Here is a 17,883-nt window from a genome sequence, read left to right on the forward strand (position 1 = left end):
CTGACCCACAGGCGTGTGAGAAAATAAAGAATTATTGTTTGTACGTCACTGAGACTTTGTGGCTTTCGATAACACACGAATAGCTGACTGATACAGGGGATGATTTTGTTTTTCTTTTTTATTATTATTTTATTTTTTTATTGAAGTACAGTTGAATTACAATGTTGTGTTAGTTTCAGGTGTACAGCAAAGTGATTCAGTTATATATTCTTTTTCAGATTCTTTTTTTTTCCTTATAGGCTATTACAAAATATTGAGTATAGTTCCCTGTGCTATACAGTAGGTCCTTGTTGGTTATCTATTTCGGGATGATTTTAATTGTGATTACACATTCCACCGTTTCTTTTTACCCAATGTTATGCCTATCTGTTGCTTTGAAAATAAGAGGTTCCTCAGTGAAGTGAGTCAGACAGAGAAAGACAAATATCATATGATATTGCTCATGTGCGGAATCTAAAAACAATGATACAAACGAACTTATTTACAAAACAGAAACAGACTCACAGACACAGAGAATGAACTTATGGTTACCAAGGGGGGAAGGGATAGATTGGGAGTTTGGGATTGACATGTACACACTGCTATATTTAAAATAGATTACCAACAAGGACCTACTGTACAGCACAGGGAACTCTGTTCAATACTCTGTAATAACCTAAATGGGGAAAGAATTTGAAAAAACAGAATGTGTATGTGTAACAATCACTTTGCTGCACACCTGAAACTAACACAACATTGTTAATCAACCATACTCCAATAACAAATAAAAATTAAAAAAATAAAATAAAAAAAGAGGTTCCTTTCCCCGAAATGATTTGACGAGAACACTTTTGCAACCCACCTGCTACCTCAATGCCCTTATTACTGCTTAGTTATTTGGTAAAAAATAATCCTGCATTATTAGAAAAAAGAGAAATTCTGGTCACGGATAGGATAAGAATCTGGAGCCATTTGACAGTTACAGTATTTATCTAAATTATTTCTGAGCTCTCTCTGGAAGTAGTATAAACTAAAATTCATGACTATTTTCATTCTCACAACGAGGCAATTTCTAGGACACGTACTAAATAAAGGTGCAGCTTGGGGAGATGTATTTCCCGGGAATAATAACCTTCAGCTTCCAGAATTCTAAGCTAACATAGTTTTGGCTTGTTACTCATTCCCAGAAACACATATACTCAATTGCAGGTATAAAGGCAAGTAACTACACTAAAATCTCACTAAGGTCCTACATGGCAAATACTGCAGAAATGCAAATTGCTCCTAGCACTACTTCCAGTACAATGGAGCCTAAAGGGCTAAATTATAGGCCCCAGACTCCCTTGCAGCTAGGGTTTCTGCTTTAAACATAGCACTCACCAAGCTAATGCGCCTTCACAGGACCCTGAAGGAGAAATGCACATCATGAAGTGGTAGCCATATGGCTCTTCTGGAAGCTCGTGGTGGTGGTGTTTGTTTCCAGGCAGCTGTGTTTCCAGTCTCTAGTTTCTAGCCCACCACCAACAGGTGGGTGCTAAGTAACAGTGGGTGGCAGCTACCATATCTGGCAACTTTCTTGTTTGTGGCCGAGACCCTGATTCTCAAATGGGCAGGAACAGCAGCTCCCTTGCTAATGCAGATTTGTGTTACAGGAACTATTCCTCAAACTTCAGCGTGGTGCTTACTTCTTCAAAGGTTTAGAGCTTTGCTTTTCAGGGTATCTAATGCTAGAACTTCTGCTAGGTTGTCTAACAAAGAAAAACTATCTCAGGATAACTATTCACCTACTCCAAACCAACTATAGTCATCTCAATGCAATGTAATGTAATCTTGAGAGCTGCTGATAAAATGTGTATCTCTTAGAGAAGACTGAATGAATCACTGGGTTTTTTTTTGCCTCTTGGTCTTTTGGTTTCCACCTGACAAAGTTTAAGTATTATGCAAATACATTCCATCAAAGGAATAACCAATGCTGAATATGGTCAAGGAATTACCATATGTCCTAGATCTTTCTTTCAATGTTATATTAATGTATTCTAGTATCAAGTTTTCTTCTTTAATAACAGTAAAATATTATAATTAATCTTTTTTAATCTGTGGTTTACTTTGAAATAGAAAGCAGAAACCCCACTGAAAGGGTTGTGAGCAAAAAAGGACATTTATAAGATTTTCAGGGTTATTAACAGAATAAGAATAGGAAGTACTAAAAATAATTTAAGAGGAAATATGCCACAGATCTGTTTATTTTAGAAAATGTTTGGGCTCACAAAACAATAGATTCCACACAATCCATGGGAAAGCACTGTGGCCCACAGTACGAAACAGAAGAATTAGTAGCTCACAGTGAAGGCTTGCTGAAAGCATCTGGGTGTTCCCAGTCTGAGGAAACAACTCATTCTTGACCATTTAGCTACTGACAAACAACACGCCAATGACAATATATCTAAACTGCTTCTGGTATACAGTTTTAAATAAACTTGCATATGATCTCCATAAAAATGGAAATCTATTCATTTTCATTATATTACCAAGCCAAGAAGTAGCCTCCCACATGAGAAAATAAAACTAGTATGAGGGCTTCCCTGGTGGCACAGTGGTTAAGAATCCGCCTGCCAATGCAGGGGACACGGGTTCAAGCCCTGGTCTGGGAAGATCCCACATGTGGCGGAGCAACTAAGCCCATGCGCCATGACTACTGAGCCTGCACTCTAGAGCCCGCGAGCCACAACTACTGAGCCCAGGTGCCACAACTACTGAAGCCCGTGCACCTAGAGCCCATGCTCCGCAATAAGAGAAGTCACCGCAGGGAGATGCCCAAGCACCGCACAACAAAGAGCAGCCCCCGCTCGCCGCAACTAGAGAAAGCCCGCGCGCAGCAACGAAGACCCAACGCAGCCAAAAATAAATAAATAAATATATTAAGTAAATAAATACATAAAACTAGCATGAGAGTAAAAGTCTTAGAAAAGTTTTACTAGCAGCTGAAATAACCAAATTCAACCTTGTATAATATGAATTGAACAGCTGCTATAAGTAGCATGTAAATGAGAGAAGAGGGTCTAGTCTGTTTATATTGAATGTGGACCTACAAATCCATAATGTGAAATGAATTTAAAAGATGTTGAATAATCTGAAGGTGGGAGAGACATAATCCTCGTTTTCTTAGTTCAATAATTCAAAGTATTTTCCTGAGCTTACTGTCCCAGATTATCCCAAACAGCAAATTAAACATTTAAAAATGTATTTTACAATGTTGTCCTCACGACTGTTGATTGTGGTCAAGATAAATTGATATAAATTGTGATAAATTTTGTTGGCTTGGGGACATGAATAAATAACTAGTAGCAGAATACATGCTAATAGCAAACAGCAAATACATTTATGTTACTTCTGAAAACCTTTAATGATATACAACAAATTAAAGAAAAGCTCCCCAATTAGACACAATAAATGCCATCTACAAATGTTGGGGATTGAACGTGGGACTCAGGATCAGGATGGAGAAGTCCTTAGGCCCTTCCATTCACTCATGGCCTTGGGCAAGTCCTTTGATACTTCTACAGATGTTGGCTTCTCCATCTAGAAAACGGTTTGGATTGGTGATGATGACAGTGTAATAAAAATGAACCTGATTTGGACTTTCCAAAGCCAACTGAGTGCCAGACTCACCTGAGGAAAAATAGATTCCTGAGCCCTGCTGCCAGATATTTTAATTCAAATCCAGGATGAGGCCCTGGAATCTGTATTTTTTAAAAAGCTTCTCAGATGATTCAAGTGATTAGCCAGTTTTTAGAATCACTGCGCTAAAGGATTTATCAGATCTCTACCAGAAGCATATTTAAAAGGTACGTGATCTGTTTTCAAAAAAGTATAAAATGATGAGTTCTAAAGAAGGAAAGCTACAGAATAGTGCAAAAGCACAGATTTCTAGTAGTGCTCTTTTGGCTGGCAACCTGAGATATAATGAAAAGTATGTAATGTGTTTAAGCCACCTAAGTTTACTAGAATGAGCAGCAAATCATCAAGAAGGCAGATAAACATTATATGAAAAGATGCATGCTTTTATCATGAACATCTTACTTTATTAATCATAGTGACAGCACTGGCAGCTCCTAGCCACTAAAGCCAGAACTTGGCCAGAAGACATCCATCGAGCAAGAAACATAAATTACCTACAGCCTCAGCCCCAAAGGCTTAATTCTGGGTGGTGACTTAGGAACGCAGGGAGAGTAAGTACTGAAAGAAGGCCAGGAATCATGCAAACTAGCATCACTCAAGGGCTCTACTTGCCAAAAACAGAAGAATCAAAAGACAAAAATAAAGGTCTCCCAAGTATTTTCTATACCCTTTTCAAAGTTGATGTGATGACCTGGTTTAGATGAAAAACTATTGGGATGTGACATTCTCTGGATCTGTAATATTCAGGCAAATGTCTTTACCTCTGGACTTCTATTTTCTGTGCCAATGGCTCACTTTTCTCCTCTTTTCAAAATCCAGTTTGGAATCTACCTTCTTTACGCCCATCACTTCAGCTGAATGTGGATATAGATTTCTTATCAGTTCAGTCTCCCTATTCAGGATCCCTTGCTGAAACTGTGCCTTCATTTGGCAATGTGCACGTGGGCACTTTTTATCTCAGAAACCCCAAATTCTATGGTGTTTCTTTTTTTAAGAGTCTCTAATTACACCAAATGTACTACAAATAGCTGGGAGTTTCTTCTGAATATTATTATTTCTTTGGCTTTCCCCCCGCCACCCCTTGTTTTGTGCTGATTCTTAGTGCAGAAGATACAACCATACTGAACTATTACCTTTCTCAAAAGCAACATTTGCTCTGCTGGGGTTGGGGAGGAAGGTGGCAAAGACTGTCAAGATTTTAAGTTAGCATTTCATGACCCAGGAGAGGTATAAAAAAATTAACTGTGCACTGCCACTGATAACTATGCATTCCTCCCTACACACAGGTACTAGAAGAACTCTGGAATCCATGCCTGCTTGGACAACCTGCCCCATTTTACTGGCCTGTTTTTGTTGTCATGTCGATAGTTTATCAGAGTTGAATCTGGCCCCTCTTTATCTGAAGACAGAACCTGTCAGTCAATAATGTTTCACTTGCAGCGCGAGTGCGTGTGCTTGCTAAAGAGCTCAGCGCTCAGTTTCACCATCTCAAGGACATATTAAAAGAAGATGAACGATGTGACAAAAGTGTTTTCCACGTTACAGCATAACAAAGGGGTGCAGAGTGGTCGTAGCTGAAGATGACAGGTGGTTAACTCCATCAGTATTTAATTTTGTATTTGCTAAAAATCAATGTCCATAATTTTCTAAAAGACTCGTGTATATAATCTTCTGCCTCTGTGCTTTTTAGTACCTACATATATAGTGATCATGCTCAGTAAGAAATGGAAAAGAGGGAGGAAAAAAAGCAAGCCAGATACTTTTCACCAAGCTTCAAAGTTTCTTAGGAATCAGAATTTTTTTTTTTTTTAAACCACAGTGTACGCAATGTATTAACCATCATTCAAGGTGGTGACAGTATCACTGGCTAAAATTCTGATAATATCACAGGGGAAAGGAAAACCTTTTCCATACAGCATGGAGTTTCAAGCCCTAGACCTAAAGATTAAACTCTTAGGAAGGAAACAACTACCCTTACAACATATAAAATACTTTTATTTACTATCTCTTTCTCGCAGGAACCACACATTTAACTATAACTGTAAAGCAAAAAACTTTTTTAATAATTGAAAACAGAACTGTGCAAAGCAGAACAGAATAGAATAAAAATAAAATAAAATACTATAGTCCTATTCTGTGTTAGATGAAGTCTATCCTTCATGATATCTACTAATACCCTACTTTTTATTTTGGAGTTTTCTGCATTAGCATTCACTTGGTTTATTAGTGAAAGCCAAGATATATTTATTTAAGAAAAAGATGAAGTCTGGATTGGTTTGTTTTGTGGCTTCTTGTTCTCCCTAAAAATGCTCCAGATTATCACTGTGAAATGCAAATACTAGTCATGCTGGAAGTGCTCCTTTTTTTATCCTTTCTTTACTGTATTTATTCTCCCTCTAATTTTTATTTTGGAAGGATTTCTTTTAAACCAAGTATTAGTTTGTTTATATTAAACCGTACTAATCTTAGTGGGCTAAATAGTATGTCAACTGTTTCTTGCTGTAAGACACTAAACTATGATATTTGAGTATTAGCAGTGACCAAATAATCCATTTCAATCAACCTTACTGATACTGATGAATTATTTAAAATATTGATAATTATAGTACATATGGATATGAGGTAAATGATAGAAAATGCTACAGATGTGGAGTTGAAAACGAAAACTGAAAAGAGACAACACATTAGAATAATAATTATCCAGTCTGATGATTACATAACTCCACAAATGCGCTAACCTCACAGTGTTACTTTATAGTTTTGGTTTTATGTGTTTAAAGACTGAAGGAGTTCGACTAATAAAAAATTTTATTTAGAACTTTAAGATATTTTTTACACATTATAAACAACTGCGTGTAAGTTAATGAAATTAATAAAATGATTATTATTGGTTTTCAAGAGAGGTTGTAAAAAATACTAAGAATAAAGGATAACAAGCGCCAAAAAAATCATGTAAAGCTGAAAGCAAGATTATACCAATTTAGTAGTTACTCTAAGATTTATTAGTTCTGCCACAAAAATCAACATTATAATTTTGACGGTTTAAAAACATGAAAGAAAAAGTGGTGAACTGAAGTTTCATATGTCTCTCTTGCATTAAATAGCACAAAAACTATTCAATATATAAGAATCTTTTAAAACATAACTTCATCTATCTTGGCAAGCAGAATATATGCAGCTCTTTATTTTGGCAAGTAGAAGACATGAAGTTAAGAGTGACTGATGAGGTCTAGGCAACAATTTCACAGTTATTCCAAATACTAGTCATGCTGTAATCCATGTCATTCCAAGTGTTGTAATCCATGGAATTTGGAGTCTCAGTTCAGTCAATCTATGTTAAAAGTGCTTGAGATGCTAAAATCTATGTATTTTTATGAAGATGTCCCGTTGAAATGTCACGAGAAATCACGAAAGAAAACCACAATCGTGGGCTTTCACCGTTTTGATTCTTGCATGTATTACATCCCTAAGTACAGCACAGTTTGTACAGCTTTTTCCATGGCTCCCACTATATACACATGATGATCCTCTCCACCTCTGGGAGCTCAGATCCTTTTCCTGAGCATCAGTCTTGTCTCTCCAACTGCCAAAGGGACACCTCTATCTGAGGTCTCCACGGGCACCTTAAACTTGCCATGTCCGAAACTGATCTCATTATCTTTCCCTTGAACTGGCGTATTCTTTATTCCTTTTTTTTTTTTTTTTAACATTAATGGCTACATCACTTACCTAGACACCCAAGGAGTATTGCTAGATTCCTTCCTTTGCTCTACTCCTCCTTCCGTATTTAATCGGTTACTGAGTATGCCAATCCTATATCCTAAATATCTACTGAATCAAACATCTTTCACTGACCCTCTTAGTCACTGCTTTATTTCAGGCCTTAATTAACTTTGATCTGTACTACTGCAACAGCTTTGTAACTAGTTTCTTAGCTTCACCTCATTTCAGTCCATCCTCCACAAGGCCATCAGAGTGCCAAGAGCCTGAAAACTGCTCACGTTCAGGATTTAGAAGAGCCTTCATCACCTGTCACTCGATTCCTTTCAATCCTAATCCCTAAATGTCTCTTCTGGCATAACATTTTCTTTTGCAAATGCTGTTCTTCTGCCCGGAAGGCACTCATTCATTAATTCATTTATTAACAACATATTTATTGTCAATTACTAGACACTAGTAGGGCTTTGAAGATAGAGAGGTAGAAGACACGATCCGTAGCTTCAATCAAGGTCTCAGAGTGAGGGCTTCCCTTGTGGCGCAGTGGTTGAGAATCTGCCTGCCAATGCAGGGGACACGGGTTCGAGCCCTGGTCTGGGAAGATCCCACATGCTGCAGAGCAGCTAGGCCCGTGAGCCACAATTACTGAGCCTGCGCGTCTGGAGCCTGTGCTCCGCAACAAGAGAAGCCGTGATAGTGAGAGGCCTGCGCGTCGCGATGAAGAGTCACCCCCGCTTGCCGCAACTGGAGAAAGCCCTCGCACAGAAACGAAGACCCAGCACAGCCATATACAAATAAATAAATAAAAAATAAATAATTAAAAAAAAAAAAGATCTCAGAGTGAACTTGCCATTCAACTTCCCTTATTTCAGTTTTGCATATTAAGAAGTTTAAGATGTCTATGGAGGCTCGAGCTCAACTCCCAACTCTTCCTTTCGAACTCAGCTGGAGAGACACCTTGTCTTGGAACCGTCCTCAGCCTCCCTGTTCTTCTCTTTAGTGCAGTGGAAGCACCATGTCCTGTGCGCCCCTGGCACCAAGGACATATTTCTATAACACTGTCACGTGGAGTTGTAAATCTTGGCTTGTTTGAGTTTTTCCCACTAGGCTGGGAGCCTCCTGAGATCAAGGGCCTTACTGTGTCCCCACAAGTATAATGCCTGAGCCACAGATGATTTCACTCAGTAAACGTTCTTATTTCATGACAGTATACGTCATGTGGCCACAGTGTACAATTTTTTATAGTTATGCTGATTCTTTAAAGCAATAGGAACTTTTAAGCCAACAAACTTAAAACTTTACTTCTTATATACTATAAACAATTACACTGTTATTATTTATTGTTAATAAAATTAATAAAATTATCATTATTTGGTCCCAGGAGATGTTATAAAGGTACTTTCTGTTTTGTTTCATGGTTTTATAGATACTCATGTTCTACAAAGAGTTATGCATATACTTTTTCTTCATTTAAAGCAAAATTTCTTGACCTATATCTTTTTAAAAATGAACATTCTTCTAGCTTTAAAGAAACACAATTATTAAGGAGAATTTGGAATATGGAGAAAGGCACTAAAAATAAGTTTTAAAGTAATATGTATTTGATGCATTTCTTTCTCTTTCATATATAACTCAATTTTTAAAGCAAAATAGTTACATATAATATAGTGTTTTCCTATTTTCACCTAACATTATATTATGAATCCCCTAATGTTATTTATAGTTCTTTGAAAATAACTTTAAGCCTGTATATTACAGGGGCTATTCCCCAATTCATGTCACAATTACCCTTTATTTAGGTAAGTATAACATATCACTATTATAATTAATGTATGATGAAACGTTTCACTAATGTAAATAGTGCTGTGGTAACACCCTCACACATAAAACACTGTACACATCTCTATCTCTATGGTAAAGATTCTTAGAATGGAAACTGTTGGATCAGAAGCATAAACTTTTAAAGACTCTGGATACACATAAAATAGCTTTCCAGAAAGTCAGCACACGTTCACATTTGTTTCTATATTAAATTCCTGGATACACTGCTTATCGCTGGTTTTTTAAAAAACTCACCTTCACGTGGAAGGGGGATTTACAAGTATATTTTCTCTAGCAGTTTAAGGAAGAGTGAGGGATGTACACGAGTGGCAGGAGTAATAATAATGCCTTACAACGGTGTCATGGTCACCTTCCTACTCTTAACTTATCTTCTCACAATAACCCTATAAAGTGGATACTATTGTCTCTATTAAAGCTGGGAGACAACCTCAAGGAAGTTAACACTGAAACAGCCCATTTATTAAAGTTCTTCTCAGGAATTACCATTGAAACTCTCAAGACTCTGGTTAAGAGAGAGTAGCTGGTAAAAGAGTAGCTGTTTCATTTTTTCCCCTTCTTTCTTTCCAGCCAGCGTGCAATTTGACAGAGAGCCCTTAGTGAAAGGAGCTGGACCTCAGTGTTTCACCCCTATCAGTCTCAAACTGCCTCACTTGGAAACTAAACTAATTCACGTGGGCAGACAACCGATGGAGCTGTAGAAAGCCCACTCACATCACAGACGGGTACGAGAGCCGAGCCATAGTTTTCTTCTTTATGCAGAAGAGTATCCGCATTATTGTATGACATGGTCATTCGTGTGCAATGGCTACTCTTTTAACACAGTGTTGGAGTGAGGTAGGTGGAAACAGTAGTTGTCTTTGAGATGGGCATCCAGAATGGGATGTTGATTAAAATACTGTATCTGGTTAAAAATGACAAATTCTTACCTTAACTATTAATCCTTTTGAGTCCACCAACCATATCTTCTTCATGGCTTTCTCCTTTGGTAAACCTTCTTTCTCCATGGCCATAACAATCAAGTGTGCAATCCCTAAGGCAGCCTGAAAAACAAAAATGTTTCAAGTTGTTCCACATAATCCCTTATCAAGAGTTACATTTTACTTCATTTCATCATTGTTAACAAGGAAGTACAAAATGGCTCTATCTATTGACCGAAAGAGCTATATTCTTCGCTTGTACTGGGAGTGAAGTATTTTTGTCACATTTGGGTTCCGCTAAATGACAATTATTTACTCTTTTTATTACAACAGAATCACTATTATGCTGCTTTATATTGAGCCACAGATAAACCAGTGATATCCTTGGTTGTCAGCGTCTTTAACCCTGTTCATACAATTAAGATTTCCTCTAATAAGAAAATATTGAATTTAAAATAATGAACTGCTCAACCTTGCTTATGAGACTGTATTGCTTATTGTTCAGTTCAAGCTCTGCTAACTGAATTGGAAGAATGAAGCCCGGCCATTTGGAATGAGAACTTGACCAATTAGGCAATAAAATGGAACACTTAAAATATGTGTTCCCGAGCATTTATTTACTCTCTTAATTTGGACAAAGAAAGTGCTGTGAGATTTCTTGCAAGATTAAAGGAATCAACTCCTTTGGTATATGACAAATTTGGTGATGATCTGTGAAATTTCCAAAACCTTTTCAGGGACAAACAAGGGCCAGTTTTGAATCATCCAACCATGAATACCTCTCTCCTGCTGAGTGCCAAGAACTGGCCTGTGGCATTCAACAAAACCCTCTGGAAATTTAAAGAAGTTTACTAAAATTAAGTACAGCATGTAACAATTCACAGAAATAAAAAAAACTCAAATTTTAATGAGCTGTAATTTAACCTTGATTTTTATTCTGATGTGAAAATAAATTTGTGACTTACCCCCTGAATACTTTCACATGTTTATATCTTGGCATGTAAGTTTCAGCTTCATGTATTTTGCTTTATTTTAAGGACAAGTAAAATCAAACCCAACACAGTATACACAGTTTCTTCCAGTGTAATACATTTATTCATAATCGTATTAAATTTGAAAATTTAAGGCTTCTTAAAATATGTATAGCCAAAAGTATTTCCCCATTTATTACATTCTATAATTCTAAAAAGATTTTGGCAGTTTTCTCACAAGAAGCTCAAACTAAGCTGACATTTTAATTTCTATTTTGGGGGTGAATTATTATAACTGGAGTCTAATTTTCCTCTTTCAGATGATTAACCCATAGAAAAAGAGAACAGGAAACAGCATTATTTTGTATTCCTGCCATCTCTTTCCAACAATTTTAAATGTTTTAGTTCTTTTGCGTGTGAATGGTTATACTGCATGATGAATCTCCAATTCAAAATATTTTTTCTAAAAAACTTCTATATAGTTATGTATGTGCACATTGAATTGTGAGTCAAGTTAAGAAAATTTTGGTATGTGACACTGGAGGATACTAAAAGTTAGCATCAGCTATAATAGCTTAAATACTTAAAGGTTTCTATATATAATTAGTCGCATATTGGAAACTTGTTTGGTTCCTGCATGGCACCTTAAATATGCCTAACAAAAACCCACGGCAACATCTGATAATCTTACAAATTGAAAACTGTGAAAATATCTCTATGCCTCTAAAGTCTCCTGTGAAAAATTAATATGCCTCAATATTTAATTTGAAGAATCTTTCAGTAAAACCTATAGTTTCAATAAACTAAAAATTTGAGAGACTACCTCAAACTTCAAATTCATGAGTAATTAGAATGAATGTCATGTTCACTAGTGTAGGAGAACGTAAGCACTACATAAGGCAGGTACCTCTCCAGCTCCTTGGAATAGTACGGTTTGCTCAGACAGCTTATTCTTGGTTATTCGAAGGGCTGCAAGGATGCCAGCAACTGCAACGGATGCCGTTCCTGCAACAGGAAACACGTTGAGCAATCCTCACATGGGCGCTGCTGTATCCCGAATCCCAAGCCTCAAACTGATACTCATGTCTTGAAATCATCACACAACAGGTTAACTGGTGCAGAAAAGGAACCTGCGGTTGTCCGACCCCACGCTTGCATTTGACGTGAAATTCTCAGGCTACTGACATCTGTCCTTTAAGACAGCAACTTAACGACTGTTGAAAACTTTCCAAAAAAGAAGGTTCTGTGGCTGAATTTGGTGATGCAGTGACTAAGAACCTGCTGGAGAGGGTGTGGAGAAGAGGGAACCCTCCTGCACTGTTGGTGGGAATGTAAGTTGGTGCAGCCACTGTGGAAAACAGTACGGAGGTTCCTCAGGAAACTAAAAATAGAGCTACCATAGGATCCAGCAATCCCACTCCTGGGCATATATCCAGAAAAAACTATAATTCAAAAAGATTCATGCACCCCTATGTTCCTAGCAGCACTATTCACAATAGCCAAGACATAGAAACAATCTAAATGTCCACTGACAGAAGAATGGATAAAGAAGGTGTGGTATATATGTATATACGATGGAATATTACTCGGCCACAAAAAAGAATGAAATAATGCCATTTGCAGCAACATGGATGCTGGAAGACAAATATCATATGACATCGCTTATATGTGGAATCTAAAAAAATGATACAAATGAACTTATTTACAAAACAGAAATAGAGTCACGGATGTAGAAAACAAACTTATGGTTCCCAGGGGGGAAAGGTGGAGGGGGAGGGATAAATTAGGAGTGGGAGGTTGGGTTTAGCATATGTAAGCTTTTATATATAGAATGGATAAACAACAAGGTTCTACTGTACAGCACAGAGAACTATATTCAATATCCTATGATAAACCATAATGGAAAAGAATATTTTAAAAAAGAATGTATATATATTCAAGCTGAATCACTTTTCTGTACAGCAGTAGTTAACACAACATTGTAAATCAACTATACTTCAATTTTAAAATAAATAAATAAATAGATGGATAAATAAATAAATAAAAAAGAACATGGGGTTTGGATTCTTAGGTGGATTTCCAGCTCAACCTGTTTACTAGCTGAATGAATTTAGAGAAATCATTGTGTCCATCAGTTTGCTCAGCTGTAAAACCACTGTATTATATGAGATCAAAAAATACTAAGTGCTATTGGAAAATTTAAATGTTTTAATTTTCAACTGGAAAAATTAACAGTTAATAGCAACGAAAAGCTGATGTTGGTGCAGTCTTTAATCAGCTTCCTACCTATGATAAATCACTGGTGAATCTCAAAGACGCTGGACAAAATTAATGTAAAAATTATTTAGGATAAAAACTGAGCTTTCCTCATCATACCTCATGGTAGCAGAAACTTCACCAGTTCTAATTTTATTACTTTGCCATATAAGCTTTCACAGATCACAGAGTGGTTCTTTTGCTTTGAACATAATTACATGGCTCAATTTCTTCATGGTTCACGTCTGAAATATAACTCTGAAGCTTCCTGCAGTACCTCCCTGTTGTACCTACAATTTACTCCTCTAAAGTAACATTCTACCTATGATTCCTAGATCACTCAGCTGGGTAGTAAAGCCTAGTGAAACTTTAAACACCCTCATTTAGTTAAAAAAAAAAAAAATAAACCAAAAAACATAGATTAGAATAGGTTTGAAGAGTGACACAATGATGAAGTGTTATGTATGCCAAGTACCAAAGATGCATTAAACACTTCACCATCAGTAGATCTGTTCTTTTGAATCTTTTGGTTGTTTGCTTCTTTCTTATAGAATTTGGTAGTCACAAATAAGATCACAATAAATGATTAATTATTGAAGACCTGTGTGCCTCTTGCATGTTTTTTATTTAGGAACACAAATATAAAATGCTTGCAATTTTGAGCCGCCATGCAACACATTATGAATTGCAGTAAGTCACACATCACACAAAGGCCACTCTTCTACATATGATTTACGATGAAAGCCTGTGTAAAAATAAGGCTGATCTACGTTAAGAAAGATACCATGGCAGGTTTAGAATGGTATTGGCCTCATACATCAAGATAGATTGACTAGAGTTGTTAAACAGATGAAAAGAGAATTTTAATTAGAGAGGTACAGCTATCCAGCCACTAGATGAACACTTATTCACAAATAGCATCTCAAGCTGTCTCTACATTGGCCAGAAGTTTGGATTTAAGGGACTCTAAGCTCCCTTCCAACTCTGAGATTCTGTAACTTTAAGGGTCTCTACAGATTCTACCAGCACCCCAAGATTTAACCAGTTGAAGAGTCAAAGTTGAAATATCATCAACAATCACTGTGTTTATACTATTGTTTTGATTTTTAAATAGAATTGGGCATTTAAGGATAGACAATAAAATATTCCAAAAGATACTAGCTATAATGTGTGACATTTTTATATGGTTATGCTACATCACTCTGCACTAAAACTCAAAATGTTTTAAGTTCAGACATATTACCCCAAATAAGGCAAAATAAGTCTCTATCTACACTGGATATCAGAGCCTTATATTTAAAAGTATATTTTATGGGGATTCCCTGGTGGTGCAGTGGTTAAGAATCCACCTGCCAACGCAGGGACGCGGGTTCGAGCCCTGGTCCGGGAAGATCCCACATGCTGCGGAGCAACTAAGCCTGTGTGCCACAACTACCGAGCTTGCACTCTTAGAGCCCTCGTGCCACAACTATGGAGCCCACGTGCCACAACTACTGAAGCCCGCGCGCCTAGAGCCCGTGCTCCGCAACAAGAGAAGCCCCTGCTTGCCGCAACTAGAGAAAACCTGCGCACAGCAACGAAGACCCAACGTTGCCAAAAATAAATAAATAAAATAAATTTATTTTTTGAAGTATATATTATAATATTTCCTGAGAACACAATGAAACATCTAAACTTCTCTTTACAGAATTAATTAACAAAATTAGAAATATTTAGCACTACCAAAAGGTGAACTTGAACATGATTCTTCTACATAACCTGGTCCTACCACCTGATACTGCCTTGATTTAAATTTCATTGCAGTCAAGGGAGTAAATGTGGCAAGTTGATATTACATAAAAATGTGAGTCTCCACATTAAATTGTTCCAAAGTAACTTCTGCTTTGAGATTGAAAACTAAACTTTTTGGAAATCAAAGACAGGTTAAAGTTCATCTTTGTACTATCATTTTTAAAGAGTACTTAATATTTAACATTGTTAGCGAGATACTAAAGAGTCAATCTTAAAAGTGTAGAAACTTCTATTCGTCTTTGTGTACATTACAACTTTAACATTAAGTCACCAGTTATGCTGTCCCTTTGCTGTGGTTATTAAATATCAGTCTTACCTTTTATCAAAGAATCACTTCTACTAATGCAATTCATTTGTTAAATCTGATTAGACTTACTATATAAAACCAGTAGAGAAGACTTATGGATAATCAAATTATTACAGTGCTTTACTAAATAAATAGATCAGGTGAAGTACAAGAACTAGAAGCAGGAGGAGGTTGAATAAATGTGTTTAAGCATTTAGGGTACCTACCCCGGTCCTGAGGGGTGACTGTGAGAGGTCCAGGGTACCTGCCCCAGTGCTGAGGGGTGAATGTGATAGGTCCAGGGTACCTGCCCCGGTCCTGAGGGGTGAATGTGAGAGGTCCAGGGTACCTGCCCCGGTCCTGAGGGATGAATCTGAGAGGTCCAGGGTACCTGCCCCGGTCCTGAGGGGTGAGTGTGAGAGGTCCAGGGTACCTACCCCGGTCCTGAGGGGTGAGTGTGAGAGGTCCAGGGTACCTGCCCCGGTCCTGAGGGGTGAATGTGAGAGGTCCAGGACCTCAGGCAGGAGAGTACGCTGTGCAGGAAGAGCAAGTGCAGAGACAGGGAGGCAGGGGTGACTGTGAAAAATCAGGGCTGAACATATAATTTAGTTTTCCTTGCCCGCAACAAACTCTACTAAAACAACAGAAAGAAGATCTTGAAAAAATCAAAGAGACCAGCAGAAGAGGACAGCAAGACAATTTTAGAAGCGGGAAGGCAGACGGGCAAATGGCAACTGACTCAGTAGACTTGAGCAAGCTGAATTCACGGCCAGCCACGGGGGATACTAAGAGGCAGTGGGACTGACACAGCAGAACTCTCAAAAGGCCCGAGTGTAGGAGGCACCAAGTAGCTCTGGAAGTGGGGATAAAAGACAGGCTACACACAGGAAGCTGCTCAAAAATCTGTTAAGAAGTTGTTTGAACCCAGATCCATTTCCCTCTCCTGTCGGCACACAGTTGACTCTCCCACACCCTGGAGGTTTAGAAAGAAACTAGAGGTTTAGTTTCTAAAGAGGGTCTCCAGACTGTAAGGCACCAGACATAACTGTAAGGTTCCAGGGATAATGGTGCAAGGGTACCATACTCAAAATAAGAAGATTAAATGAAAGTTTATTCTTTCCCTACTTGGCTTGAAGAATACTGGCAGAAAGTTGATACTGGCAGGAATACTAAATAATATAATAATAAATAAGTCACCTATAATCCCATTGTCTAGGTACAGTAATTTTCAACATTCTGATGTACATTCTTACAAGTTCTTTTTCTACCTGATATATGCAAATTCAAGAAAATTTTAATTTATAGAAAAATATTTCATGGGAATAGAATCTAAAAAAGAGTGGATATGTGTATATGTGTAGCTAACTGATTCATTTTGCTGTACATCTGAAACCAACACAACACTGTAAATCAACTATACTCCAATAAAAATTAATTTAAAAAAATCTCATGCCACGCTTATTATTTTAACATACTTAACATATATTTACATCACTTAAAAATATTTTGTGACTATCTCACCATATCAATAATATATTTTAAAATATTATTTTGTATAGTTATAATATCCTATAGGATGAACCTGTGATAATTTATTTAACCAAACCTGTATCTTTGGGTATTTAGAGGCCTTCTGATTTTTGCCATTAAACATTACATCACAATAAATATCCTTATCTGAATAGACATTTTTCCAGAGAAGACATACAAATGGGCCACAGGTCCATGAAACGGTGCTCCACCTCACTAATCATCAGGGAAATGCCGTTCAAAACCAGCATGGGATATTACCTCACACTTGTTTGAATGGCTATTATCAAAAAGACAAGGGACCCTCCTGTAATTTGCTACAGGATGCATTTCCCAAATTGCAATTCCTCTGCTCTTCCTGAATAAACTTAATTTCTGGTATTAAAAAAAAAAAAGACAAAAAATAACACATGTTGTCAAGGATGTAGAAAAAAAAGAACCCTGGTGCACTGTTGGTGGGAATGTAAATTGGTGCAGCCTCTATGGAAAGCAGTATGGAGGTTCCTCAAAAAATTAAAACTAGAATTACTATATGACCCAGCAATTCCACTTCTGGGTATTTCTCTGCAGGAAACGAAATCACCGTCTTGAAAAGATACATGCACCCCTACGTTCACTGCAGCATTATTAACAATTGCCAAGACGTGGAAACAACCCAAGTGTCCAATGACAAATGAATGGGTAAAGAAAATGTGAAGTAGATATATATATATGAATATTATTCAACCACTAAAAGGAAGGAAATTCTACGTTTTGTGACAACAGGGATGAATCTTGAGGGCATTATGCTAAGTGAAACAAGTCAGACAGAGAAAGACAAACACTGTATCTCCCTTATATGTGGAATCTAAAACAAAAAACAAACACATAGATACAGGGAACAGACTGGTGGCAGTTGTACAAAATGGGTACAGGG

The 17,883-nt window shown here is 37.2% G+C and overlaps 1 protein-coding gene across 3 annotated transcripts in view; it reads right to left on the reverse strand.

The window, feature by feature from the left end:
* ME1 (malic enzyme 1) overlaps positions 1 to 17,883 on the reverse strand; it is a 190,093-nt gene that overhangs the window by 18,212 nt on the left and 153,998 nt on the right. For all 3 annotated transcript variants that reach the window (XM_068551687.1, XM_068551688.1, XM_068551689.1), the window contains exons 8-9: positions 12,012 to 12,109; positions 10,143 to 10,256 (exon numbers count right to left, since the gene is read on the reverse strand). In XM_068551687.1, coding sequence (XP_068407788.1) covers positions 10,143 to 10,256; positions 12,012 to 12,109 — 212 coding nt within the window. The remainder of the gene's footprint in view (positions 1 to 10,142; positions 10,257 to 12,011; positions 12,110 to 17,883) is intronic.

This window comes from Eschrichtius robustus, chromosome 9 (genome assembly GCF_028021215.1).
Source record: "Eschrichtius robustus isolate mEscRob2 chromosome 9, mEscRob2.pri, whole genome shotgun sequence".
NCBI lineage: Eukaryota > Metazoa > Chordata > Mammalia > Artiodactyla > Eschrichtiidae > Eschrichtius > Eschrichtius robustus.